A 25,420-nucleotide genomic window follows, 5' to 3' on the forward strand; every position below is an offset into this window, starting at 1 on the left:
GTCAGGCCGAGGAGGGGGATCAGCCCTCGGGCGGCAAACGGGCGGTCCCGGGGTGGGCCTACAGCCGCGCGCCGGTAGCAGCTCCCCCCGTGCGGGGCTAATCGCGGGCCGCTCACGAACGGTGAAGGTTAAAAACGTCAGTCCTGAAAAGAGCCCGCGATAGCAGGCGTTACGGAGACTTCTGGGGAAAAGATACGGTTACTGGGTTTTGTCCGATTGCTGTCCGGCCCACTGCCTGCCCTGTGGGACTTAGTGGCGCTGAACTGTTCTGAAACGCAGCCGTTATTCCTGGGGCTGTCACGGAGATGCTGCTGCTTTTTGCCTTGAGTAAATGACATTTCTTTTGCGCCTTTTAATAATGGCCTGTTGGAGGCTAACTCATCGAGGAAGCCCCACTTCACATATCTGCTAAAAGATGGAAGAACTGTCAAGAGTTAATCATGACACATGACTTTAAGGTCCGAATGGATCAATTTTGTTTAGCCTGATTCTCTGTTAGTGTTACAGGTGTTGAACTTGAGTATAATGTGCCAGGCCCATGATTTCTGGCAAGACAGACTGGTCCCTTTCCAGGGCTACTCTGGAATGTGAATCCTGACTCTGTCCAGGAACTGTACCATGAGGGCACACACACGTAGGCACACACATTCACCTTTTCATTCCAGGCTACTCTGGAATGTGAATCCTGACGCTGTCCAGGAACTGTACCATGAGGGCACTTACACTTGTGTAGTCACATTCACCTTTTCATTTATTGCGCTAGCTATTGCCTCAAATATATGGCTTGGTATGGTAAGCATTGCTTGCCTATTGCAATGACCTTGTACATCTCATGTTGGGTTACAAGTAAATATAAATCCAAGCTAGAATTTAAATTACTTCTCCCACAGTATTCACTACAATATACGTGAGAATTATATTGTTTCTAGTTGTTTCTATTAGTGCCAACATAGTTTGTCCATTTTGCCATACAGCTACGTTTAAGCATACATGTCAGTAAAGACAGGAGATAACAAACACAAATCGGACAGGAGAGGAATACAAATTGTCAAATACGTTCCTATCTAGCCTGATAGCTGCAGACAGACTGCATACTGAGTATGGTAGAACTGGAGTAGTGTCAGTCTGTTTACACTTGGAAGTCTTCTGACTCTTAAGTCACAGAGGCATGAAAAATCCTAGAGGGGAGGGTAAGATTGGGAGGCTGTGATTTTTCTGCAGTTCAATTACCGATACTGATATGATTGGGGATTTTGTCCGTGGTGCTCAGCTAGGCAAGAGCTCAAGCTGAGATACCGTCCCAGTTTTGAAGCTTAATGCTAGTTCGGAATATTCTGATGTTAGAAAGTGTAATTCTTTGACTATGCTGTGTAGACTCGTTGCTATGGTGAATTTTGTCTTTCATGTGCATTTCAATTATGCTTTTTAAAAACTGTCAGGCATGCAGAAGGCAACGGTACAAAACCTACAGATGTAAAAGGTGGAAGAACAAAATTCACCGCAGTTTGAATGGAAGAAGTGACACTAACGCAAAGTAGTTTTGGAAACGTGATCTAAAACGTGTAAAGATACTGTCCGCCCAACTGTTAGTGAAAGTGTTTGATCTTTCACTTCGCTTTCCACAAATCTTAATCCTTAGCATATCATCTATTTAGTCAGAGTTACCGCAACTTTATTTCAAATGTGTGGTATGTAAGGACTCAGGTTATTGTGCAGTAACTTCCCCCCACCCCCAGGCAAGATAGGAGAGTATGGCGCACTGCAAAGCGCGGCTGTCCTGGGTTTACCTTGTGCTAAGAATACCCACATGAGGTATTAGTGCACAGAATGTTAGAGAGCAACTTGGCAAAGTGTTAGTTACTCGTTTCATTTGGATTTTTATACTAGTTCGAGATAAGAAATGTAAAGCAATATGATTTTAAAATGCTGATTTGCTGCAATATTGTTAACTTTTTGAAATTCCATTAATGTAGCAGAATAGCATCTTTTTGTTTTATATTCTTGCAGGTTTCTCGATTGCTAGGTGCTTTCAAAAACCAAAAACAGGTGACCAGAAGTTTTGGTAGTGCTGTGAGTATGATAGTACCATTTTTTTCTTTTAAGAAGTTTCTCCAGAAAGGCGTTCAGAAATTTACTTTTATAAGATTGCTCTTGTTATTTTTACATTCTCAAAAAAATAAGGCCTAAGTAAGTGAACATGTATGCTTTTAATGCCATGCTGGCCTTATATTGATTAATTACTGTCTTTGGCAATTGCATTTTAAAGCATAAGTGATAATACAAAAGGCTCTAGCAAAAGACAGAAGTGGCATGAAGACTTTTCACAAAATACGGACATAAGCTAGCCTTCTGAAAGTCATCTGGAAATGGGCAAATATTGGGCAAAGTAGAAAGATTGTTGAGAACCTTCTCTATTTTCTTTACTTTGCAGAGTTTCCTCTAAGCACTAGATTTACTTTACTGCTGCTTTTAGAATACCTTGCATCTAAAGTTCTGCCTTGTCAAGGCCCTCTCTAAAGTATTTTAGACACTGATTGTGTGTTTCCTTGTAGATGTTTTACATTCTTTATGTGTATGTGTTTGAAGTGCCCACGGGCCTTTTTTTTTCAGTGAAGGCGGCCTTGAAAACTGTTCAGGCAGAAGCAGGGCTCAGCACCGCTGCATGCACCCTTAAGCAGGACTTAATTTTAAAGAGGAACTGTGACTTAAAATTTTGTAGAACAGCTGGTAGAACAGCTAGAAAAGAAACTGAAGGGTCGCTCGTATCTTACGCAGTATAAAAAGATTTAGAAGGTGAGGCACCTCCGGTATTGTTTATACCACATTACTGTTTCAGATGAGACATTCGGTGGCTCAGGTAGAATCGCGCTGTGCTGTGAAGCAACAACGCAAGACAGCACAAAACTAATCTTGAGGCATTCCATCAGTTATGTGCTTGCTCAACAGCAGTGTTCTTTTATCTGAAGTTCTCCTTCTTTTGTGGCGCACAGTGAATTTCTTTGGCTCAAATTAGTTAAAAAATCAGTCAATATATACTGAAATTTTGAATATTTTGTGTGGAGAAGGATGGAGATGTATCTATCTTGTCAGTTGATTCTAATTGGGGTTTTGCAAATAATGCTGTATCTAAGCTACCTTTTTTGTAGGTAATAATGAGCCTTTACAAAACTGTTGAAAATCTTTAAATACAACAAAAAGCGCTGGGGCACGTACAATTAGAATAATGATCATAATTATTTTTTTAATCAAAGCAAAGTACTTTCTTCCCCTGTTATTCAGTGAGCCTGGGCTGTGCAATTTATTTCATCTGTTTGATGATGATAAAAGAAACAAGACTGAGAACGTTATGAGACGAAAATAACTTGGTATTGTTAAAAATGGGTCTGAGATTTTTAGGAAGCCACATGAGAAGTTTAGATATGCATGAGATTTTTTTTTTTTTAAGGTTAATGTAGCTTTTCATAAATTTAATCTTTTCTAGCATGTGTCAGTATTATGCAGCATGTTGATAATATTGGAGACATACGAGTAACAGAGCCGTAACTAGGTAATAATATTATCTCCTCTCCAAATGTCAAGAAGAAAGCATGCTGAGATCATTCATTTCAAGGAGTACTGAGCACCAACCTGCCTTTCAGGTTAAACCTCTGTGTTTTGAAATAGGAATAGATAGTAGGCAGGTTTTTAAAGAATTCTCTCAAAATGCGTGCACACTCCCTTTGAAAGCAAGCTAGTCATTCTCGCTTCTGTCCAGTACTGCTATTCTTCATAGTGAATATTTGGTAACTGAAACTTTCTTTTCTTTTCTAGTAGTTACTTGGTTCCTACAACACACAAAAATGTTTTCTACGTAGAAAACAAGCATTCATTTGTTGTACTACTGATATTTCTTTACCTAGGTACAAACAGTAACTTTAATCCCAGGAGATGGCATAGGACCTGAAATTTCTGCTGCTGTCATGAAGATCTTTGATGCTGCCAAAGTAAGTCATATTTGTCTTGCTGTAAGCGTTGTAAGTTTAACTACAACAACAAGTATTAACTAGGTGTATTAAAAATGTTTTCTCTTTAACTTCCAAAAGATCAAGTCATGTTTAAGCTATTAAAACGTCTTGACAATACAGAGAGTCTGAAGCTTCAGCTAATAAAAGATAGGATTGCAGTATTAAGGCAGGGTTTGAAACTGTTAGCTGGCAGGAGTAGAGAGTTAAGAGCAAATGCTGTGTTTAATTTTTGGACACATGCACTCAATAATCATGTGAAATCATCTTGTTGATGTAGCAATCCCAAGCAACTGATAGAGGATGTTCTTTTATTCATTGTGACTTCCAGTGCAGATGAAAGTGTGTGCGAAAGGACTGGTTTATTCTTCGAAATCAAACTGCTTGCACTGCCAAACATTCACATAAGTGATACGAAAACTAAGTATATCCAAGAACTGTTTTACTACCTATCCAAGGAACTTCACCAGAATTTGTCTGGTTTCCTTGAAAGGAAATACAGCTCGTCAGGAAAGATGCCTGTTAAGTTGTTCCACATGAGCAACAACACCAAGGCATATTCCCTTTCGATTCCAACTACCTGACTTAGATTTGGAAAAAGTGAAGTTCTCTATTATAAGGTTTTCATATATAATTAAAGTTTTGGTTGTTTCTGGGGAGTCAAGCAGGAGGTGTGGAGGAGTAAAACCTAAGTTTGTGTGTGAGCGCATGTTTGCAGTACTTAATCATATTTGTTTTAAAGGGGATTCTCTAGTATGTTATGCTTAGATTGGTTCTGTTTGCTTACATGAAAGCCCTTGTATCTTTTCCTTTATGGTCCTTCCTGATGAAATGAATGGGTGGCAGCCTGTCTCCACTTAGAAGATTCCCATGGTGAATGCAAATACAGAAAGCATTGTGGAACATTTGCAGATTTTCAGTTAGATAACAGATACATATCTATGTTATGTACTGTCTTCCAGGCAGTATGGATAATGAACTGTTTTCAAATGTCTTGTCTCTTGTATACAAGGAACTCAACAGCTCTAAGAGCTTGGAAGAAGTAGTGTGTATTTTGCAATTCTAACGATTTCTGTGTATATGACGCCTAGGGAGGCATCTTGCGGTATTCAAGTTTATGCTGATATGTTGCTCACACTATTTCATTTTCACTTACTTAATTACATTTTTTTAAAATTGTTTATTTTTCATTTCAAACATCTCATGCTTAGTCTCACTCACCAGAGAAAAATTGTTTAGGAAAGCCTAGACAAAATTCCTTATGCACCTTTTTGTGAAAGGGAAGTTAAAGCTTGAAGCAAAAGTCATGATATTTAAGTTAACATAGAGTAAATGTGTTTAGGCTCCTATTCAGTGGGAAGAGAGGAATGTTACAGCTATCCAGGGACCAGGAGGGAAGTGGATGATACCTCCAGATGCCAAAGAATCCATGGATAAAAACAAAATGGGATTAAAAGGTACTTTAGGGGTTAATACAAAGATATTAAATGCTGTTGTTTTTATTGTGAGTCTGATTTAAAGCCAAAGTCCTTCATCTGTAGTGCAATAAAATGGCTAATTATAGGGGACAGCCTGTCAGGTAGTCCTCTGTAATCTTAAAACAGCCCTTCATTTTAAAGCCATAACTTTCATAGATCTTCTAGGAAATATGTTAAAGACAGGTATTATTACATACCAACCTTTGGACTCTATGCAGAATGCATTTCTAATGCAGTTGATATACAATAGTATGTGATAACTATATTCCTAATGAATAGTATCTTTTTATGTTGTTTTCAGTGAAAACCTTTTGTAGTAACTCCTATTCCATGTAAGGGTCACAATTTGGCCTTTAAAGAGCTGATTAATACCACTGTGTAACACTCTTGATAGCACAGCAAATTCCCATGGCATTTCAGCATATGGGTTAAATAGGAATTTGGAGATCCTCTGTAAAAGTACCGCTTTACCTAGAGTTTCACCTCTAAAATTCATGGAGGGGTTTATCTTCTCATTTGTTCCTGTATTTTTTTTTTCTTTTTTTTTTTTTCCTTCAGGGCCTTTAAAGACCCCAATTGCTGCAGGGCACCCATCAATGAATCTGCTTCTGCGTAAAACCTTTGACCTTTATGCAAATGTACGTCCCTGTGTCTCAATTGAAGGGTACAAAACCCCATACACAGATGTGAACATTGTCACAATTCGAGAGAACACAGAAGGCGAATACAGTGGAATTGAGCATGTGGTATGTTGCTGAAAGCGTTGTGTTTCTGGCAATTCATGTGTTTCATGAATGGTAACTTTGCCCATCTCAGTGGCCTAGTACTAAGAGGTCGGGTAGCATTTTTTTAAGTTTGCTACCCATAAAAAAGTTATTTTATTGTGAAATGCATTGTCGAGACTGCCTCACTCAGAATTCTACTACTTTATTCCAAACATTCATACTAGTGACTCGAAAAATGAGCTTACACTTTTACTCTCAATGCAACTACTGTCTTTCAGATTGTTGAAGGTGTTGTGCAAAGTATCAAGCTGATCACAGAAGAAGCCAGCAAGCGTATTGCCGAATTTGCTTTTGAGTATGCCAGAAATAATCAGAGAAGCCATGTTACTGCTGTGCACAAGGCAAATATTATGTATGTTGACACTTCTTTTTAAGAACAACAAATAGTAATATGCATTTAATTATAAATAACTTTTTAAATCTTCCTCAAATGTATAACTTGTATTGATGCTAGTAGGAGTAAGTAAAATGGGCAATAAGTAAAGTAAATGCCTCCTAAGTAAAATGGGCAATACTGACCCAGTATTCATAGGGCTGTAATAATTACGTACTAATGTTTTTATTAGTAAGTTTGTAGTAATCCTGTGACTTTCATTGCAAAGCTCTTATTTTTTAATATAGTCTTAAATGAGGAAAATTAATTTAAAAACTGAGGATGAAAATGGTTAGTGTCTTTTACAGTTTCCAAGCCACTTGGTACTGAACTGAGTCATAACACGTGTGATGTTATGGGACACCACCTTTACAAACTCAGTAAGCCTTTAGTAAATGAATAGGAGTAATTCTGAGAATTAATGCATGCCTGTTAAACTACTGATACAAAAATATTTTAAGAGGAAATTTAAAAGGTGTAACTTCTCTGAATGTAATATATTTAAAATATTATTTGTATTTAACATAAGGAATAATTAGTCACAAATTAAATTTCTGCACTCTAATATTTTTATTTAATCCTCTGTTGCATGCAGTTTTCTTTATCTTCAGTATTGCTTACTTGCAATAACTGCAATATTCTCTTGCTTATTTAATTGCAGGAGAATGTCCGATGGGCTTTTCTTGAGAAAATGCAGGGAGGCAGCAGAAAACTGTAAAGATATTAAATTTAATGAAATGTAACTGTATACTGTGTGTCTGAATGTGAGTATTTTTATGTTTTACTTATGGTTATTTTTTAGTTTAAATTCTTAACCTTAATGAAAATATACTTCTTTCTAGATGGTTCAGGATCCATCACAATTTGATGTGCTTGTTATGCCAAACTTGTATGGTGACATCCTCAGGTATGGATATTTTGATTTAAACTAACCCAACATGTAAAATACTGTTACTTTCCAGACAGTTATTCAAGTTATATGCTAGCCAGACGGGTAATGATTTTATGCATCCAGAGTTTAAACATTTATAAATCAGACTCTTAAGTGGGAAGAAAGGATGGTATTATTGCATTTCAATTATTAATATATTGTTGGGAGGGGCTATATGATGAGAATAGGCTTCTTATTTAAAAAAAAGTTTCTGCTTATGGAGAAATATGTTCAGATGGGGCAGAAGAGAAATTTCTCCCAATGCGTGAAGAATTTAATGACTTAAATTGTAATAAAGAACACTTAGTTAGATACTGGGGAAAAACTTTCTAATCTTAATCACTAAAATAGATTGTGTAAGATGACTGTGGGGCCATGATGTTTACAGCAAGTTAGCCAAGTTAAATGATTCTGCATGGTCACTGCAGAATGAAATGTGTGGCCTCTTAGTATCCTACCAGCTCTTGTTTTACGTATTTTTTCCTTATCTTCAAATTAAATTTCATATTTGAATAACATCAATGCTAGAGGTACTTGATGTCTTGAAGGCAAAATTCATCAGCACACATTTTTCATTCTGTAAAATGTTTAGGTAGAGTGTAAATTCAATTAAATACTGCGTGTAAAACTAAGTATCTTAATCTGAACTTTTAAGTGTATAACATAACATTGCTGCTCCTTGCACCTCTAAGGAGAGATTGAGAAAATAGCCTGAATCGGAATTTGTTTAAAAGTTCAATGATGGTTTACATCTTAGAATCCATCTCCTATTTTTGTACAGATAATAAATGTAAAGGTAACTTACGTATAAGAAGAAACGCTTGTTGAGCTTCTCTTAAAATTGCACTCTCTCTGTGATAAGGCTGTCTGTCACCTCTAAGAAAAATCAGACTCCAACTAATGCTTCTTGCTTTAAGAATTGGTAGAGGAGTCCACAGGGCCCTCACAGCAGCTCTTATGCTGTTAACTAAGAGAGATCAAATCAGATGAGTCCCATCATCAGTACTGTTTCAACTCACTTTACCTAGTTCAGTATCACTGATTTTAAAGTTCTCATAGAAATTCTGTAAAGAATTTCATAGTTCTAAAAATTTTCAATAAATTTGAGTCTGTTCTTGAAGAAGGGCACTTTTGTCACTGGGGAAAGTCTCACCCACAGTGCTTTGTTAAAGCGTGAACATAATGCCAAACAGGTCTCTTGGCCTGAAAAGGTACAGAAGGAAATCTCTTATCTTGAAGCATTGAATACCTAAAGTGACAAATGTAGACTCTATCCATTTTTTCCCCTAGACTCTATACGACTAAAGCTAATGCATTTATTTTAGCTTAAACTTAAAATATTGTTCTGCAAGGTCATCCAGACTTTCCTGCTTGTTAGTCCTTGATTAGCTAAGTTGTAGACAATAAAACAGTACGCTAAAATACAAGATTTAAGAGCCTTGTTTATCAGTACGTTCAGCTTTGAGGGTACAGTATGATGACTATAGGCACAGTTGGGTTTGTCCTTCCCCGTGTTAATGTTGGAGGAAACCCAAATGCAAGTTGCTTACGTCTGATGATCCGCTAATGTCAGACTTGTGACTTATGGGCTGTTCAGTAAAGAGAGGGAGAAAGCTAGTCTGGTGTCACTGGGAACATGTTCCACTATTAGTAATTCATCTACCTGAGCAAAATTCTTCCACAGTTTTTAGAAGGACTTTACATATGAAACGTAGTTCTGTGGATTCTTCAGAAGAAATAAGACTTCTGAATAGTTACAGGGAACTGTACGTTACAATTTTTGCTAGTTTTTGAGACTTCTACAGGTATTCTGTGCTTTGAGTACCTTTTGTTGTGCCTATGTCTTAATTGGCTTTATTCTAGTATTTGGAATTTCCTTTTAGTTTTCCTTTATTAAATTGTCTCCTGCAAGTAGTTCTACAAATTTTCAAATGTTCCAATGGAGTACAAGTGGCTAACAGCATCTATTCTTTCCCAATATTATTCTTGGATGGTGTGGGTATATAAAATAAGTTATTGTTGCAATGAAATGAGAAACAAAAATATTTTAATACCTTGCAAAGAGGCAACTGTATATGGAAAAACTTGTGGGTTTTTCCGTTTCGTTTGTTTTTTTTTTTTTTCAGTGACTTGTGTGCTGGACTGATTGGGGGTCTTGGAGTAACACCAAGTGGAAATATTGGTGCTAATGGAGTTGCGATTTTTGAATCAGTAAGTCTTCTTATGCAAGGTATAGTAGTAATAACGACTTTGTCTCAACTTGAGAATCTAAAACTTCTCCATGACATACAATGTGGCTGTCATTTAACTAAGTTCTCTGTAAAACTATTTTTTACTGCGAAGATGCTGAAACTTTACCCAGAGAGAGTAGTTAAAGTATGTATTACACATAGTTTTTTGCATGTCCTTTTACTGACACTTTGTTTTCCCCCTTTTTCATAAGATAAATACCCTCTGAAATAGAACTTGAGCAGCACAATTGAGAGATATTAGGTGACCTAGTTCCCCCTTTCTGATGCCTTTGAACTGAATTGTTCTGGTCTTTCCTATCTCCTTTCCGCTAACTGTATCACAGTGAAGCAAGTCCTGTTTTAACATGCTTGTGCACGAGGACTATGTTTCAGGTTGCCTGCATACACTTGAATTGCCTCGGATATTTTAATCAGCATATTGACATCATAACAGATAGGTTCACTTTTATTTCTAGGTCCATGGAACGGCACCAGACATTGCAGGAAAAGACTTGGCAAATCCAACTGCCCTTCTTCTGAGTGCTGTAATGATGTTGCGTCACATGGGACTACACAAACATGCCACAAAAATTGAAACAGCTTGCTTTGATACAATTAAAGATGGAAAGGTAATATGAGGGTGTGCAAATAAATGCAGTGAATTAAAATCATACTTTATCACAGCAAAAATTAACTTAGAACATTAACACCAGAACAGTGGATGACCTGCTCTGCCGGCCTGACGCATAAGCAGTGCCGCTATCCTTCTCTGATAGTAATTATATTATCTTTGGTGGTATTAAATCTGCCCGGCTCAGTAATAGGGACAGGCTGTAGCATTCCTTTTGTTTCAGTAATGCTCATTCTACATTTCCACAGCTTTGTTAACTCTAAAAGCTAGAACTGGATGTCTGGCTTTCATCAAGGGGATTAGAGGTTTAAGTAACTGGTGGTATTTCACTTGTGAAGTTTGTAGTGCATACAAAGCATATATATTTAAATCTGGATCCTGAAGTGAAGGACGCTCATTTGCCGTTCACAGGTTTAATCATCCACTTCATTTATAGCATTTCAGTCCTGACTGTAATACTTCTGCTCCTATTTTTTCAGGTCAATTATTTTCTTTTTTCCTCCTAACTGCTTTCACTCCTTTTTGGACTACAAAGAACAGTTTTTATCCAGTATTTACATTTTCCCTTAAGACTGTATGTGATTTCCCTTTGGCAATAAGTGTCTCCAGATTCAAGACTCAAATGGGATATTCTGGGAGGACTTATGCTCTGAAACCTGACTTGAATTTGTGCTCTTAACGTTATCGGTTCACTCATCTACTTTGATGTCCACCTTTTCAAAACATAGCTGGAAAGATCCTGAAGATTGCAGTTAAAGGCAATTAGCAGTTAGCCATGCCGGTTCAATTATCTTGGGCAGGACCATAAAAAGCTGCTTTGTAATTAAAAGTGAGAAGCATGTTAAAAAAAAAACCTGCCATAATTTTATAAGTGGTCTGTTTGCAGCTATCTTAACTGTGCGTAGAAGCCAGTTAAAAAAAAATAAATCTAAACTTACAAGTGAATAAAGAGAGGTGCTCCTGTAAAGTTTCCATTTACTGCTCTGGAAATGAAATCCTCGATCTGCAGGTCAGTAATTCTATGGAAGATAACATAGTGCAAGTTTTGTGACATGGCTACTTGTTTACTAGTTACTTACAATGTTATAATTATATGCTCACAATGGAGAGAATCTTTTTAAATTGAAAAAAGCATAATGCAGTTAAAATGACAAGACCCTAAAATAGTAACCTTTATTGCCTCTCATGCTTGCTATTTCTCCCTTTCCTCCCCTCCCCCCAGCCATTTAATTAAGATCTGTGTGTGTGTCATATAAGGGTAAAACTAACGATTTTAAATTATCTCCTAGACCGCTTTAATCTAGTTAGGTTGGACAAGCGATGTTGTCCAATTTTTATTTGATTTTCCAGACAGGAGTTGTACTTGATGAAAAAGTTTCTTTTAACTCTGCATTTTTCCATCTCTTAACTAAACTAAGCAAACTTAAAGAACTGTTAACATGCAGCATTAAGAGCTATGCGTGCTTTTTCTGTGTGGGCTTCCTTTAAAACAAAACAAACCCCCAAAACCTTAATGAATGATTCTCAATTAGTTGCCTTTGCACTGAGCCTTCATATATGAATTTTACTTCCAAAGGACAAATTTCTTATTGAAAACTTAAATACTTAACAATTAATTATACTATTACGTGGCCAAGGGACTTTAGAGAGCTGTGGCCAAACACATTTTCTTCCTGTAGTTAAGATAAAATCATGTTACAATCTGGTAACATAATGCTTGATGTTCATGCTCAAGTTTTCTCTACCTGCTTCAGTCTGTGTAGTCCTTATTGATGAAGGCTATATGGGATGCAGAAAACTCAAACTTGATGTATTCCTTCTCACCTCTATTTAGTATCCATACACAACATCTAAGAAGAACATATAGAACTGTTCAGAGACAAGACTAGCCCCATAAAACATTTTAGTAATACTATTTTTTCTTTCTTTTAGGTCTTGACAAAAGACTTGGGAGGTAGCGCCAAGTGTTCGGAATTCACAGAGGAGATCTGCCGCAGAGTACGGGACACAGACTAAGCTTTTCTCATGCTACTTGTAACTCCAAAAGGACACATCACACAAAGTACATTGTATGTAACCTGATATCCATATAGTTTGCTTGTCTCTTAAGAGAGCAAACTTTTTAGTTAGGGCCTCTCCATTAATAAATTTAGTCCAGATGGCTACAAATGATGCTTGTGCCTGCTTTCAGTGGACTTTCCTAAGTGCTTTGTCTTATTTATTTTTTTCTATCTGGTGAACATTTTTATGTAAGTGAATTCTTTTATTGCCACTGTAACTGTCTACCATCTTCCATTTCAACTAGAGGTTTTTACTTTCCACAAAGAAAATTATGCAAATAAACCAGTAACAGAATTAGTGAAATGTAAAAGCACCTTAATGGTTAAAACCTACTTTATTGATCTTACTGATATTTAAAAGATAGGTTTTCAGCCTAACAATAGCACAAGATGACCTTCATAAACAGAAACGGGTATAAAATAACTTAAAATAGCAATTTCATGTTAAAAGCAATGAAAAAAACCACTTTAGATACTCCGGTGATTCATGAAATATAGCCTTGCCCTCCAAGGGCATGAATAAAGAAATACGAAATTCAAGAGATTTAATCTATTTGTGTATTTTAAAAAACCTACAACCATTAACCAGCAAGGGGTGAGAATTAATGTTGAAGTAAAATTATTTTTCAAATCTATATACCAAAATAACTCTTACAGATTTTCCTCTCTGAAACACACTTTACAACAGAGTTCTAATGAGAGTAAATTATACAAAATTACTTCTGCCATATATTGTGAGGGGAAAGTATTAACTTTGCAAATTTATACTAAATATTTCATGACTTCTGCTAGAATGCTTTTTGTGTTGTACTTATGCATAGTCTGTTCAGTGTGTCTTACTGTATTGACTAGTAATTTTATTCTAGAAACTCTGAATGTAAGGGACTAGTCCTAAATGGATTAAGACGGATCGAAGGTTTGGCTCTGGTGCCTATGTTCCAGAAATACATTTCATCCCTATTCAAGGGGATCTGAAACTATTTTTTCCCTGTTTACTAAGCTTAATGGGCGCAAAAGCAACTCTTTTCCTTCCCTTCTTCATCGCATACAGATTGTCATATGAGTCATTCTGATCTGTATGTCTTAAGGTATGCTTCCATTAGTACACCCTACAAGAAAATGTGTATTTTAAAACTCATGACTATAGCACAGGATTATCCCTAATGCCAGAACCAGGCTTCTTAAAGCTTAATTCTATTAATAGATATTACTCCACTTAGTTACTTTCTGTTGAGGCTGGTTGTTTCAGCAGTAAAATCAATTTTGGGTCACTTCTTCTAGTGTCACTCTATAAAGTAAGCATCCCAACTTTTTTTATACAGTCTAACATGGAGGAGGAGGGACAGTGAGCTTTATTCCTCATGCACTCTGCTGTTGGTGAATAGGGCAACATTTCTTTCTGTGTTTTACAAGCTGCTGCTTCCTTGTTTCCTTTAGATTAATATTGTTAAAGAACTTCTGAATTACCATTACGCACAAAATGGGGAAAAATAAACTTTTCAAAGTGCTATTGCTTGGTTTGTTTTTATAATCCTAGGCTTCTGTCTTGTCTTATGTGTTGAGCTGATTGTTGGTACTTGCAACAAATCTTAAGTCTCTAAGATGTGCAAGACTGGTAATGGAACTTTCATGGCAACAATACCCTATTCTGCATGATTGTTTTGATCAACACCAGTGGCTGTAGCCTAGCCTGCTTGTGTTAGCTATTAAACTCTCTGCCAAAGATCACTTACTAACAGCAAACGCTTTAGACAACTTTCTGTCAAGTATGTCCTTCACATAACATTTATTTTTTATAAAGGGGAAGAAGAAATGCAGCTCGCACTTACCAGAATTAGTACAATGTGAATATTGAAAGATGCAGGTAGAGTTGCAACACACTGACAAACATTGCTTCTAAACACTTTTGCTTAAAAAAAGTGCTGTAAATAATTTTTAAGAAGTTTCTGTTCTAAATAGCACTTTAATGTGAGAGCTCCTGTATTTGCTACTTTGTGTCTTTCAGTCTTAGGGAGCTATTCCCCCAACTTGTTTGATTATTTGGTTTTAGGAGAAATAGCTTATTTCAACATGAATTTAAGAAATTATGAGCTGCTGCTTTCACAAAAGTCTGAATTCTAGCCACTGTAAAAATGGAAGAGGAGTGTCTTTAGGTTCAGAAATGTTGTGTTAGTGAACAAAAATAAACTCATCTCTGGGAGGGGAAAAAACCAGCCCTTTTGATTTTTTTTTTTTTTAATAATTGTCTTTATCATTGGAGTGGTATAAGTTTCACTAAGCAGTACTGCTAACTACTGATCTACCAAAATGCATCATGAGCTACAGGCAACCTCCTGTAGAACACAAAAAAAAAAATTAAAAGGGAAGATCCCTGTATAAAAAAAGTTTTCCTTCTGTTTCAGTCCAGCGGAATTAATTAGTTATACCCACTTTATACAACACAAGAGGATGTTTTTAATCTTAATCATTTAGGGCATAAAGTAAAAACAGTATTAGAAAACAGACACTGTGTAGATGCTTCTGTAAAAAGAGGACAAACTATCAGGTGAGTATCAGGAACAACTAAATTGACACAGCAGTTTACTAGTGGTTCAGTTCAATAGACTACAAGACAAAAACAAGCATAATCTTCGTTAATGCTTTTGATTAAGAAATACTTTCTTTAGCTCACAGATCTTTCTTAATGCTTGGATGAAAGACTTCTTATTCTTCATAGAAGGAGTCTACTTCTTTTCTGTATTTCTCAAGCACGGTGAGCCGTTTTAACTTCATTGTCGGACCTTAAAAGAGGGAGTTAGTCACAATAGCAGAAACGGGAACAAAAATTCCTACTCAGTTTAAGCTTTGGTTCCTAAGATTTTTCTATTGAAGAACCTGTTTGGAAGAACATCTCCCACTCTGTAAGTGTAGATACCTGCTAAAAGTGAGAAGCAAGCGTGGTTGCCTTGCCAGCATAAGGTTGCCTCCACAGAAGCACGAGGACCTCAAAGGGAGCTGCAGATAAGAGGGTGATGACTGATGACTAATGACTACTTAATTATTTTTAATGAAAAAAGTAAAGGATGATGTTTTTGAAAGCTTTTAAACAGTTCCCAGTTTATTCAAAGAGCCTGGTAATGTGCTTGGGGCTCTGTTGTCAGGCTTTCACTGTCTCGCTTCTCTTTTTTTAAACAGGACATCCTCAGTATTATTACTGGAAGTTATTAATACTGTAATGCACAAGGAATTAACCAGAATTGATTGTTTAATTGCCCAAAGCAATCTTAAATTTAACTATACAGCTGTACTTGTAAGTTAGCACAGATTGATACATACGTACACAGCAAAAACTCCAATTTCTGTATTCTTGAACACATGCTGCATAATGGTTTTTTCCTTTCCCTCTAGTGGCTGTACCCAGAATTTGGCATACAAAACTATTTGAATACTCTTAGATCAGCAGCCTCTTTACTGTGTGTGTACCTCAGTACAAATCAGTAAATCTTACCTAGTTCTCCCCCAGAAATGGAAAAATCTCTTGGCAGGACTATCCATTTTTGAATACAATGAACTCTGTTAGTAGCGTTCACATTGACTTTGTTGATTCCCTCCTGAATGGCCTGGTAGATCGCCTGGTCTCTTGTAGCTACAATCTCTGATACTTTAGTGGCTTTACTACCAGTCTTCTGGCAGAAGTCTCTAGCTTGCTCAGTGAGAATGTCAGTGGGATCAGATGTATCTGGGTCCAGCACACTCTAAAATATCAAATGAAGTGAATCATCAAATGCTCACTCTTACAGGGCATTAAGTGTTTCTCTGATCAGGTCCCCCCGACTAGTAAGAATCAAGAAGGCTCAGCATCAACACCCAAACATTCTGTAAGCCTTAAAAAGCAGAAACACCTACAGATGATAGTGCTTTTCCTTCCACTTGGCTACCAAATGCAAATATTTTTGGCTTATATGCAGGTGACATGAACAGACTTAAAACATGTCAATGAATCAGGCAATAAAGTCCATCTATAGACCTTGAATTTCTACCATATTTTCCAAATTACTCCATTGTTACAGGGGAACATTTAGCTCATCGATAAATTGAATTACTGTGGTATAATGTAAACAGCATGAGATAAAATAGAAATACTAATTTAAGAAGTCTAACTTCAAAGAATGCTTCTATCTGTAGATAGGGAGTATCAGTTGTAGAGGTAAACAACTTGAGGAAAACTAAAGGGTCATTCACTATGTATGTACACAGAACATGAAGTGCAAATGTTTCAGAAAAAAGTGATTTCTCAATTGAAGCGTATACCACAGCAAAGCTATTAACTGTTTTGTTCTACAGTCATCCTTCTTGTGTTATAAGGACAGAACAAACTGTAGAGAAATGTTTCTGTTGGAAAGTTTGTTAGAAACAGTTTTTGCCTGTAACAGAAACATCTGTTGTCTTTGCTCATCTGTAAGAATAAAAGCTATTATTGTGCTCCGTTACAGACTTCTCTCTCTTTCAATATTTCTTAATTAAAAATTTGCATTTAAATTAAAAAAAAAATAGGTCTTCTTATATGTCTAGGAGAAACAGCAGTAAACACGTAGATGTTTAGCAGATCATCTAATCATATGAAGTTTAGACCATCAGGATTTGGTCTGTAGTTGCTATACATTTTTTTTCCCCGCAAATGTCCTCCTATCTAATTTCGGGTCTTTTTACAAACAGTTCAAAATTCTTCTTGTTTTGTTAAGTGCAGGTGTATAATTTCACTGAAATCAATATTAAAACTGGTGTACCTTTAGGGTCAGCAACATTGACAAAAACTTCTTTTTATCTCCAATCACCATAGCATTACTAACAATTGGGAGTTCTTTTTTAACAGCATCTTCAATTGGAATTGGAGGCACATTTTCACCTCCAGCTGTAATAATCAAATCTAGGCAAAAAAGAAAGGCTATTAGTTGAATTCAAATAAATTCCAAAGATCAGGTTAATGTCTAGATTGACCCACTTTTCTTATTCTGACATAAAGAATAAGAGGTATTTTTTTCTAAGATAGTATTTTCAAAGAGAACAAAGCTTATTAATTAATTATCTTCAAAATAAAAATGCTAATATTTTTCAAATACATGCTCCAGTTCTCAGTTCTCCCTCAGTATAATGTATTTGCTCCAGGTAATTTTTACATAATCCAGAAACAGGTTAGTTATTCTCAAGGCACTGTTGCATAATCTGGAATTTTTCTGTGAGCAATCATCTCTTCTAAATTAGCATAGGATTCACTCTCTATTTTACTGTTGGTATCTCAACAAAAAGCATGTGCATTGTTAACATCATGATTAAAACTAATTCTTAAAGCCACCAAGAGGGGTCAGACAAAAACAAGTTACTACTGCAGGAAGGCTCCATAAAAGCAACATGGAAAGAAGGGAGAGAGGAGTGTGAGGAGGAAGTCAAGATCTCAAGAGAGGAAGCCTGCAGTGGAAGTAGTGATTCCTGCCCTACTTTTGACATGAGGGGAATATAATGACAGACTGGAATCTTAATATTTTTAAGGTTTGTAAACATACCTTATTATACTGATAAAGCAATGGACATTTTTATTTGAACGCATTCATTCTAAAGTGTAATACATCTATTGATTGGAATTATTACAAATTTGAGTATCATTTAAGTAAATTCAAACTCTTTGCTTTCATTACACTGGTGACTTCTCACTGTCCTCAAATAATAGTCTACAGCATTTTAGAACACGCTTCAACAAATAATGCAGTCAAATGGTATACCAGTCCTCTGTGTAATAATGCAGCTCATTGTATGTATTAAGGATCGGGTTTGGTACCCGATTCCCTGTCAGCGATAAACTTGAAGAATTTAGACGCAATCAAGGGAATATAGCACCCTTTCAGCATTCACAGCTTTGGGCCCTACCATCTCTACTGCTCCATAAGAACTACGACGTGAAATAACTTCCAGTCTATACTCAGTCTTCTGGTATGGAATAGACATTGATCTCATAACTATAAAAGTTATTTCTCTCCCTAGCCAACACACTGCACACGTTTGAGGAAGCACAAGTACTGTTTATAGGATAAGAGACTTCTGTCAAATCACAGATACATACCAAAAAGTTAGTTGTGGATCCAAACTTGTCTAGGTCTATTTTTTCCTGTCATCCCCCCCCTCCTTTTGCCGTAGTCCCGTTTTTGCCTTAGATCCTCTACCAATCTCTCTGGCACTTAGTTTTTCATTGTCTGAGATGTCAGCTTTTTCTCAGCTGATCCAGACAACTGTAATAATTGTAGTAACTTTTTCCACACCTCTACAAATACTCCCCCTGTATGGACTTCTCTAGCTACATCTTTGTGCTTTGCAGCTAATGAGTCCTAAAACTCGTAAGACCCACAGAACCGAAGGAAGAAGTCCTGTTTCAGTCACTAGAAGAAAAGCTTCTTTACTACCTTCTATTAGATTTACCTTATTGGGACTTGGATTTAAAACTTTAATGAAACTGGACAGAGAGTTATTTTATCCCAGATGGTGTACCTGTCCTGTAATTTAGAGTAATTGTTATTAGTTGAGCAATCAAGGAAGATGTAAGTGAAACACAAATGTTATGACAGAAATGAGACTAGGAGTTGCTAACTGCTATGCTAAAGGAAAATGAATCAGACAAGAAAGCAAGTTAAAATCAAGATAGCTACATTTGGTGCAGGCTATTAATAGTATCTACTTAAGTCCTGATTCCTAACAGGAAACTATGTCACCCTATGACAAATTCACTCATCCATGTTATCTCCCTAGTGATTCATCATATATTCTAAGATGATAGTTACTCAATTTTTAAATCTTCTTCAGTTACGTCTCGACTGGGACCAATCCCACTGTCTGAATATGTATCGTGAAAAAAAGGTTCCAAGTAAGCAACTGACCAGTCTTACTCATGTGAGACTTCAAGCTATGTACTGTAATAATACCTAGGTTTATTGCTTTAGCTTTAACTTTCCCTTCTGCTCTCAAGCTTCAATACTAGTCTCTGCAAACACATCACCTAAGGCATCAGAGGAACCTAGCTCTGACCTACAGCAACAACTTTTATATGAGAGGGTTGTCTCTCATCACTGTCTAAACATTCTAATGTGCAATTAAGACAATTTAGCAAGATTCAAAGGCAGACTGGACAGCTTAATGGATCATTAGAATTGAAGGCGACACATTAAACCTGCATTATTATTTTATATTACTAATTGTAATTAATACTGAATAAAGGTCTGGGAGATAAAAAGCCTCATTGCAGGAATTGAATCATGTCCACCTATTACAGACTAGAGGGAAACCTTTCCTGAACAGGGCACACCATGGTTTTCTCATAAGAAAGTTTATTCTACCTTCCTATTAGGTCAATGCTGCTGGCATTAGAGGAAAGACACTTAATTAGATGGGCCACATCTGACACGTGACTGAACAGTGCTGAACAGTTACCATAAACATGGAGCAAGATTTTGCTTATTACCTTTAATTCTTCCAGTGACATAGAGAAAGCCATCTTTGTCTAGTTTTCCTAAATCTCCAGAATGCAGCCACCCATCCTCATCAAAGGCTTCTTTTGTTTTGTCTTCCATATTTAAATAACCCATGAAAACAGTCCTTCCCCAGAAACAGATTTCTCCATTGCCTTCTGTATCTTCATCCACCAATTTCACTCTGCAGCCAGGTACTGGTTTACCACAGCTATTGGAGAAGGGCAGAAAAAAACCACAAGGAGCACAGAAATATTAAATATAATACTGATAAGACGTCTAACACACCAAATCCCTGAACCTATCAAAATATTAGTGACTGTAAATAACACCCTGCTGTAACTGTTTGAAAACTATGGAATATTAATTCACTAGGGCAGATATGTTAGGGTGCTTACCTAAGCACTTTTCGGCTATCTTGCCCTGTGCTTCCCGGTTGTTTTTTTTTTTCCCCCTTCTGTATCTTCAGGCGTAAAACCACTTTTGTATCTGAGGTCTTGCATTTGAAAGCTATCCTGCCCTGGGCCAGGGCTAGTCAGATTTAGTAACTATGTTCTGCATATAATGCTGTAGATCACTTCCAGTGCTCTTGCCACGGCATGCTATGGAGGCAGCGTGTTCACCTTCTGACCTGGAAGTTATTTTGCCTCCCAAAGTCACAATAGAGTGGCAATGCATTGAGAGAAAACAAGTGATAAGATCTTTGCTAAACTTATTAAATACTCTTCTCATAGATATAATGAAACATACCATATTTAAAAAAAAAAAAAGAGTAAAAGTTACCTGTGCTGCCGGTAAATATAGGGCCCAGATAGGCAATGTGGGCCTGTGGTCTCACTCATCCCATAGGCCTCATACAGGGTGATGTTCAGACCCAAGAAGAAATACAGTGTTTCTGTATTGAGAGGAGCAGCACCAGAAAAGTGCTTCTGACAGGAAGAAAAACCCAGTGCATTGCGTATTTTTGCAAGCACTAAGTAGTCTGCTAACCTTGTCCAGAACTGCTTTAAATCACTGCTGAGTACAAAACACACAAGAGAAGGAGACAGTAAGTCAGAGCAACCTATGAAATTTCCAAAGCAAAATCAGAAACAAATTTTGTTTAGAGATATATTTGCCATTTGGTTTTGGGTGTTGACAGAAGTTACATCAGTAAGAACAGGTTACATATTTGTCCTTTTTTCATTTATTCAGTGTCTTCCATTGCTAGTGAACTCCAGCTCTTGAGGTGTCTGAATACTGAAAATACATAAAGAATCTATAAAAATGTATTGTATAAAACAAAGCTCTTGTATTCCTGAGTCTTTATGAGTTAAATGTGTCTCTGAGAACCTGTATCACTAAGATCTGAAATTTGCAGGACCTATCTGAGAAGCTGAATGACCAGAAAAGCAAAGCAGTATCACTGCACGATCTTTTGGAATACCATTTTCTGTAAGCAATTTCACACTTAATTGTGTCACGCTTTAAAGAACTTTGGAACAGAACTGTGATTAATTGTGTCATGCTTTAAAGAACTTTGGAACAGAACTGTGAATTAAGTTACTATTTGAATTTATACAACATTCTTTATCTGGGCAATCTTATGGAAAAAACCACCAATGTTATTCAGAACAGAGATAAGGTATTTAGATCTCAGACAATTCGCAGGGGGTGTCCCCGAGTTTCTGTGCGGAGATGAGATGTTCTTACTCACACGGTGCATACCCCAAACTGTATGAGCCAGTCTGCCTGGGCTGTCCCCCAAAACTTCCCCCCTCTCATACACCTCCTCCAAATTCATGCCCTTTCCTCACACCAGTAACTAGCAGTTGCACAGTCACATGGTGCACTGCATCAGGGAACTCTCCCAGCTGAAAACTAACCTGTTAATTCACGGAAGATGCACAGTTGAGGGACGTGTTAGCAGGAGTATGGTCTCAGGGAGGATGGAGGGACACTTTTAACAGTCACCTGTGTTTAAGGTCAGCCTGCTGTAATTGATAACTACACCCTCCCTATTGCATTATATTTGCTGTGTTGCCAGGCCAAATTTTACCCATTTACACTTAGACTCTCACTGATGCTTCATAGTTTATTACAAGCAGATAGCTACTTTCAGCTTGACAGAAATCTCACTCATTGTAATACATACCTGCTTGAGCAGTTTAGGTTTCTCTCTAAGCTAAGTGACATAGCCCATGACAGGATTTTCCTCTTCATAAATCCTGACTGAGCAGAAGTATCCTTTAATTTCTCCATGATTTTCTCCCATACTCGGGGAACTCCCATGTGAGATGTTGGCTGTACTTCTTTTAGTGTGTTGATCAAGCTGCCCTGTTAAAATCATTAAATCATTTCAAAACATTGCAAAAGGTCCACAGCAGTGATAAAGAAGTTTGGTGATGCAGTCTGCGTCTTGCAATGCTAACATGTAGAACATCACTAAACATATAGGCTATAAAGAAGGACTGCTGAACCTACTTCAGTCAGACATATACACTAACATGTGCCAGCTCCGACACATCGGGGGAGGTATGTATGCAAGAAGGAAAACGCACCGGTGGTTTAGTTCCTTCCGCTTCCCTTTCCTCCAAAAATTGCCTTAATAGAAGCTTATGGATCTGGATTATACATTTTAATTGGAGTCTAGAGCACTGGATCACAAGTCTAATAGATTTTATTTTTCCAAAATTCTTACAATAATGGACTCTCAATCTTCATCTTCTGCACCTCTTCAAAGATCATATTCTCTCCTTGGGATGTTTTCTAAGAGGAAGTGCAAGCTTAATTAGGTGCAATACAAGACAGATACCTTCAGAGCATCTGGCTCAGCAAAGTAAACTTGCTCTCCCCATTTGATTCCAGTCCACAGGTCATATATCTGCGCAGCTATGTGGCTGAGTGGGAGATAACTGACTATAGACTCCTGTTGGACCTCTGCCGGTTGCATATCTCCTGCTCTGCTGCAATGTGCTGATGTCCAAGTTATCTGTTTAAATAAATAATAAAACACATTAGGTACATTGTGGGTTTTTTCCTTTTTTCCTTTTAACACAAACTAAGGATTCTCATGCTTTGCTAATGTAATTATGAAGAATCTGAGCTCACAGAAATTGCTGAAGACACTGCAATCTGACAACACACCAGACTGTCAGTTTCCTGGGGGACAATCAGTCAAAAGCAAGATGAACTTTGCAGCAACAGAGACTTGCAGATAACATAAGTAAATGCAGCCTTTCTGCTGCCTGACTTGGCTATGAACACTACCAACTCCCCATGCCCTAGTGACACACTGAGCAGGGCAGCCATGGGCTGGATGGACAAGGAGTAAATTGATCTACCCTTTCTTTTGCAAGGGTAGATCTCCTACTGTGCATACTTTCTATCAAGCTGACGCTTTTCACCAGTGCTATGTCTATAGGCTTACCTGAAAAAGAACAATAAATACTCAATGATCAGTGAGCTCACAGGACAGTTTAGTTTAGTATCAGCAGTGAGCTCATTGTCTTGTACTGATCATCACCTGGCTAAGCACTAATGAGGAAGATAGCAGTTGTATTCTGCTCCTCTGGAAGCCTCTGGGATATTCACCACGGTGGTTCACAAGTGACACTCCCACACACCGTCCCCCCCCCGCCATGAGCAGCATGAATATTTTTGAAGATGTGCTGCTTGACTTCTTAGTGAAACTGTATGATGTTTCCCCCCCTTCTTCCCAATTCCCACTTTATCTCAGAAGATGCAGTTCAAGGATGCTAAATATGCATATCTTCCGTTATCAGAACATAGCATATGGAAGACCCACAAATATATGTGATGGTATGGAGGAAGGGGGAAGATGTGCACAGCAAAAAAAAAACCCAACACAAAACAAAAAAAAAAGAAACAGCTCTTTCTCAGAGGAGTCTGTAATCTACCCCAGCTCTTTCTCAGAGGAGTCTGTAATCTAAAATGGGTGGGGCAGGACACAGAAATGAGATTATTCAAGATGGCAGGGAAGAGATACAAATCACATGCAATACCTTTTATCACAGTATGTTCCTGCCAGCTCCTTTTCTTTGTAATAAATTAGAAGGTACGAGTGTACATTTGGTCTAAGGAAATAGAGATTCTCAAGAGAGGTTTTTGAGAAGCAGCATCCTGTCAGGCCAGGCCACTCCAAGTTTAGATGGCAGCTTTAGACAAGTGGCTATGGGAGACTTGCACAATAGGCAGAATGGGATGTCTTTGAGATGTGGCTATATTGATTGCTTATCCTCCTTATCCTCCAAGCCTCGCAGCATGCAGGCACATGCACAGCAGATCTGTGTAGGTGCATATATGACTGACTCAGCACTGGTTTTGCACACAGACAGTGGCAAGTATCTTTTGACTAAAGAAGGCAGCAGCACAGTTACAGGCGAGGCATGTTTTCCACCGTTCATCAACATAAAAATAGTCTGTTTGTGATCAGCAGCCAGGAATAGTTTGGCAGCTAACATGGAAATGACACCAGACTCCTTTGAGATGGAAGAGCATAGGATTTGCAACGTCAGATGGCTCTTTTTGTCTATCAAGTCCACTATGTTCTGCTTCCAGATACTACTGTACTGATTCTCCACATTTGGGTGAATTACTCCTCACAGTGTGCATGTCTGCAATAGTTTCTGCATTATTTTAAGAGGAGAGGCCACAAGTTAGACCAGCCCTTTCACAGATTGCCTATGTGTTCATAAAGGCTCCCTACCACTTTCCACTCCTGCTCAGCCACCTTAAAAAAGTTAAATATATAAAAATCCAAAACAACTACAGTCCAGATCTTTGCTAGCAGACCCCTGAGGAAAGTCCTTTTTGCAAACGACTGCTTTTCTCTATCACTGGAACATTTTCTGTTTGCAACAATGCAGGTAAGGGTATTGTAAGTACCAGGGACTAGGCACTAGAGTTTTATTATCCTCCAGTAGAAACCCAAGTCTAGGAATATAATAACGCCAAAGTAAAAAAACCCACACACATCCATCCCCAATTTTAGTAAAATGTACAAAAGCAGTCTATCAGGCTGTTTTGATAGTGGCTGGTAGATGTATATGATTTGTTTGTTTTAAGATGACCTGTGACATCACCTGAGAGACTTTATGGCAATCTGTGAATTGTATTTATGAAAATATGCATTAAATCTCACAAGAAAACCAGTGAATAAAAAAAAATTATATTCGTAACAAACTGTTCAACCTTATGAAGTGCTAGTTTGAATGGAGTTTCATTCTTTACCATGCGTATACTTTACCAGAAACAGCCGACTGCATTTTGAATATTGCTTTGTAGTTGTCCTGGTTTCGGCAGGGATAGAGTTAATTTCCTTTCTAGTAGCTGGTACAGTGTTTTGGATTTAGGATGAGAACAAAGTTGATAAAGCACCGATGTTTTAGTTGTTGCTAGGTAATGCTTACACTAGCCAAGGACTTTTCAGCTTCCCATG

The 25,420-nt window shown here is 37.4% G+C and overlaps 2 protein-coding genes across 2 annotated transcripts in view; one reads left to right on the top strand and one right to left on the bottom strand.

Annotated features, from left to right (window-relative positions):
- The window catches only part of IDH3A (isocitrate dehydrogenase 3 (NAD(+)) alpha), a 17,299-nt gene extending 4,700 nt beyond the window's left edge, over nt 1-12,599 (top strand). The window contains 11 exon segments of the mRNA XM_019470675.1: nt 6-136; nt 2,008-2,070; nt 3,900-3,983; nt 5,344-5,458; nt 6,038-6,225; nt 6,483-6,616; nt 7,299-7,401; nt 7,480-7,544; nt 9,695-9,779; nt 10,276-10,428; nt 12,363-12,599. Of these exon segments, the coding sequence (XP_019326220.1) occupies nt 6-136; nt 2,008-2,070; nt 3,900-3,983; nt 5,344-5,458; nt 6,038-6,225; nt 6,483-6,616; nt 7,299-7,401; nt 7,480-7,544; nt 9,695-9,779; nt 10,276-10,428; nt 12,363-12,446 (1,205 nt within the window). The 3' untranslated portion in view covers nt 12,447-12,599.
- ACSBG1 (acyl-CoA synthetase bubblegum family member 1) overlaps nt 12,556-25,420 on the bottom strand; it is a 38,398-nt gene continuing 25,533 nt past the window's right edge. The window contains 7 exon segments of the mRNA XM_019470682.1: nt 12,556-15,270; nt 15,978-16,224; nt 17,257-17,396; nt 19,974-20,191; nt 20,764-20,997; nt 22,115-22,296; nt 22,775-22,951. Of these exon segments, the coding sequence (XP_019326227.1) occupies nt 15,194-15,270; nt 15,978-16,224; nt 17,257-17,396; nt 19,974-20,191; nt 20,764-20,997; nt 22,115-22,296; nt 22,775-22,951 (1,275 nt within the window). The 3' untranslated portion in view covers nt 12,556-15,193.

The sequence above is a fragment of the Aptenodytes forsteri genome, unplaced genomic scaffold (genome assembly GCF_000699145.1).
Source record: "Aptenodytes forsteri isolate BGI_AS27 unplaced genomic scaffold, ASM69914v1 Scaffold239, whole genome shotgun sequence".
Lineage (NCBI taxonomy): Eukaryota > Metazoa > Chordata > Aves > Sphenisciformes > Spheniscidae > Aptenodytes > Aptenodytes forsteri.